Source organism: Pterocles gutturalis, unplaced genomic scaffold, assembly GCF_000699245.1.
Source record: "Pterocles gutturalis isolate BGI_N339 unplaced genomic scaffold, ASM69924v1 scaffold8393, whole genome shotgun sequence".
NCBI lineage: Eukaryota > Metazoa > Chordata > Aves > Pterocliformes > Pteroclidae > Pterocles > Pterocles gutturalis.
The window spans coordinates 1-3417 of record NW_010120430.1 but is presented as its reverse complement, the minus strand read 5'-3'; the positions used below and the strand labels follow the sequence as shown (position 1 = coordinate 3417).

Sequence of the window (3417 nt, the reverse complement as noted above, 5' to 3'; positions counted from 1 at the left end):
CCCGAGCGGCCACCGTCATGATCAACACCCTCCTCAAGGAGCGTGGAGCCGTCTTGCAGGAGAAGGTGAGATGATGCTGTTGCTGCTCCAGCTGGGTCTTCATCCCCACTAGCCCAGGTTGCCCAAAGCCTCATCCAGCCTGGCCTTGAACCCCTCCAGGGATGGGGCATCCACAGCTGCTCTGGGCAACCTGGGCCAGGGTCTCCCCATCTTTCCTGGAGTTCTGCCCCCCAGAAGTTCTGCCAGAAGGTCTCCCCGGAGCCTTCTCTTCTCCAGGCTGCACACCCCCAACTCTCTCAGCCTGTCCTCGCACAGGAGCTGCTCCAGCCTCACACCATCTCCATGGCCTCCTCTGGCCCCGCTCCAACAGCTCCGTGTCTGTCCTGTGCTGAGGACCCCAGAGCTGGGGGTCATCCCCGAACACGCCCAAGTCCTTCTCCTCAGGGCTGCTCTCCATCCATTCTCCTCCCAGCCTGTGTCTGGACTGGGGGTTGTCCCCACCCACGTGCAGGACCTTGCGCTTGAGAAGCTCAAGGGAGAAGGGCAGCATTTACCCCCTCTCTGAAGTGACTCTGCTGCATTTCTGACCAGGGGAACACTTCCCCCAAAGTTTTCAGGGGAGCTGTTGTTCCTGACCTTGATCATTCCCTGCCCATGGCGGGGGGTTGGAACTCGATGATCTCTAAGGTCCCTTCCAACCCAAACCATCCTGTGATTCTATCATTTCCCGTAGGCACGCGCGCTCTCCTCCTCATCCTCACTGAGGGGGAAATCTGCTGCGTGGTTGGAGGCAGCAGCTGCTGGAGAGCCTGGCTCTGCTCTGGCTCTCGCTGGGGTTGAGGAGTTCAGAGCAGCTCACTCTACCCAAAAAAAAAAGGGTTCAGGCTCCCTGGGAAACCTTCACGAGCTCTTGGGGAGCCCGGGGTTCCTGGCTGGGCAGCCAGTCTGGATGCTTGCAGGGCTTAGAGGCGCTGGATGCAGAAGGGTTTTTGGTCTAATCCCCTCCCTTTAGGGCTAAGCTCCCCTTTCTCTCACAGTAATTGGAAACACCGGCTCTCCCGCTGCTCCTCGGGCTTGCTTTTTGCTCTGGAGCTTCTGCAAAAGCCGTGCTCGCTACCTCCGAGCCTCCATCCTCCGTGGGATCGCTCCAGCTGACATGACTCACCTTTTTGCTCCGAGTCAGCCCGGCTCAGATCCTGAAATCTGAACCGACGCTAAGCCCCGGAGCCGGCGGGGCAGAGCCCGGCGCAGCTGGGGACAGAGCTCTCAGAGCTGCACGCTTAATCTCGGGGAATTTGCTGCCAGCCCTGGGCTGTGCGTGAACTTCCTTTTCGCCTTAATGTGGCGGCTCGCACCAAGGTGTCTCCCTGCGTTTGGCTCCGGTTCCTCTGAAGAATGCGCTTGCTGAGCTGCTCGGCACGAGAGCCTTGCCAGGACACTGTGGCTTGGGGATGAGCATATCCCTGCTGGGTCCCCTGTCCCCTGGGGACACCCCACAGCCTCCTCCATGTTCTGGGTGGCAGGGTGGGGAGCGATCCGTGACTTCCAGAGGGGTCTGTGGTTCTGAATCCTCCCGGAGCAGGGAGATAAACTGCCACGTTGTCTCCTAAAATCCTGTGATCTTCCCACCAAGGGGAAGGGACACGCGTGTCCTGACTGCAGGGACAGCCTGACGGTGTCCCCAAGCCTCATGGACAGCCTGACGGTGTCTCTGTCCCTCCCCTGGATGTCCCCATCTCCTCTGTCCCTCCCCTGGATGTCCCCATCTCCTCTCCCCTCAGGTCCCCGACATCATGAGCATCATCCACAGCAAGCTGGAGGAGGTGGACGAGGAGCATGTCCGCAAAGCTGCCCAGCAGACCGTTTACATCCTGGCCGCCCAGCACAAGAGCCTGGTGGTCTCCAGCCTGCTGGGACACGCGCTGCCCTTCGACAGGTCCTGCCCCGCTCAGGGACCCAGCGTGCTCACGCGGTGCCCACCCTTCAGCACAGCTTTTGCTGAACTTGCACCAAATCTTTCGGCTCCTTACCCCCGTAACCAGACCCTGCCAGGATTTCCTTTGTGTTCTCGAGGGTTTGCACGGCTGCTTGCTGCTGGAGCTGCCTTTCGGGGGGCTAGCTGGGCTTAGAGGCGTGGCTGGGGTGCTCGCTGTGGCTTTACGGAGCAGGATGCCCACCCCAAAGCTGCTGAGCCTTGAGCCGATGTCGCCCTCCTCCTTGTCCCGTAACTGCATCTCTGCTGCGGCGTGCAGGCTCGCAAAGCCAACGGGGATGGACGGGAGCTCTCTGGCTGCTGCTTTTGTGGGACGTGGGGGGTTTTGGGGTTGCAGAGTGGCTCTAGGGGTGCCCGAGAGCGGCTGCTGGGTGGGGATTGGCAGTGCAGCCCCTGGTGTTCCGCGGCGCGGGGAGAGGGACCGCCGCTTGCCACTCCTTGAACAAGGGAGCGAGTTAACAAGGGCAGCTGGTGCTAATGCCGTGTCCCCCTCTCTCCTGTCCTGCAGCCACACATGTGCCATGTGGCGGTCCCTGGCCACCGAGCCCACCCTCACCACCCAGATCCTGGAGCAGCTCCTGGAGAAGGTGAACAGGGACGTTCCGTACAAGGAGAGCAAGTGCTTCCTGCTGGGCAGTGGCTCTGAGCGCATCGCCACCCCGCTGCCCCTGGCCGTAAGTGTTGCCCTGGCTGTGCTGTTCCCCTACCCCGACACCTGGAATATTTTTTTTTTTTTCCCATTTCCTTGGCTCGGGGTGGAATTTGTGCCAGGCGTGGGCTCTGGAAATAACGCGTTGCTGTGTAATGCCTATTAGAGCTAATCCACCGGCTCGTAAAAACCCTCTCAGGTGTCCGTCCTCAAGGGAGACCACTTTGCATTTTTATCCCTTCAGAAAAAAAAAACCGAAAAAAAACCCAGCTTGGCAGCTTTCTAAGCAGTAAAGCAGCTGTGAAAATTTCCTCCTCCCTCGGAAGGACCCCAACGCAGCTGGTGCAGAATCGGGCGCGCCGAGAGCGAGCCCCCCTCCCTTCCCCGCTGCTTTTAACACCCCTCCATCCACCTTGCACGGGGTAATTCCGGCTTTTTAAATTGGCTGGAATAGGGCTCTGCGAAGGGTTCTGTGCGTGTTGTCTTCCTGCCCGTAAAACCTGAGCTCTTGGCTCTGCTCTGCTTCCCAGGTAGACCCCAAACCCCCCCAAGGAGAGGGAAAAGCTCCGTTGGAGCCACATGCAGAATGCAGGGAGGCTCCGCCGGGGGCAGATGCTGATGCTTTGTCAGATTTGGTGTTGCAGGAAAAAACAAAACAAAACACAAACCCCAAACTCCTCTGGCTGGGTTATTTACTAACAGACACAGGCGTGGGGTGGGAGATCCCCTCCTAATCCTAGTCTCCCGCGCCTTCGCTCTCTCTCCCCAGGCCACA

General features: G+C 59.6%; 1 protein-coding gene across 1 annotated transcript in view; it reads left to right on the top strand.

Annotated features, from left to right (window-relative positions):
- Window positions 1–2685, top strand: part of MROH2B (maestro heat-like repeat family member 2B) — a gene marked incomplete at both ends in the record, with an annotated part of 13588 nt that extends 10903 nt beyond the window's left edge. Inside the window, 3 exons of the mRNA XM_010076902.1 lie at window positions 1–65; window positions 1782–1936; window positions 2502–2685. The exon at window positions 1–65 is cut by the window's left edge and continues 14 nt beyond it. Coding sequence (XP_010075204.1) covers window positions 1–65; window positions 1782–1936; window positions 2502–2685 — 404 coding nt within the window. The remainder of the gene's footprint in view (window positions 66–1781; window positions 1937–2501) is intronic.
- Between the last annotated feature and the right edge of the window lie 732 nt (window positions 2686–3417).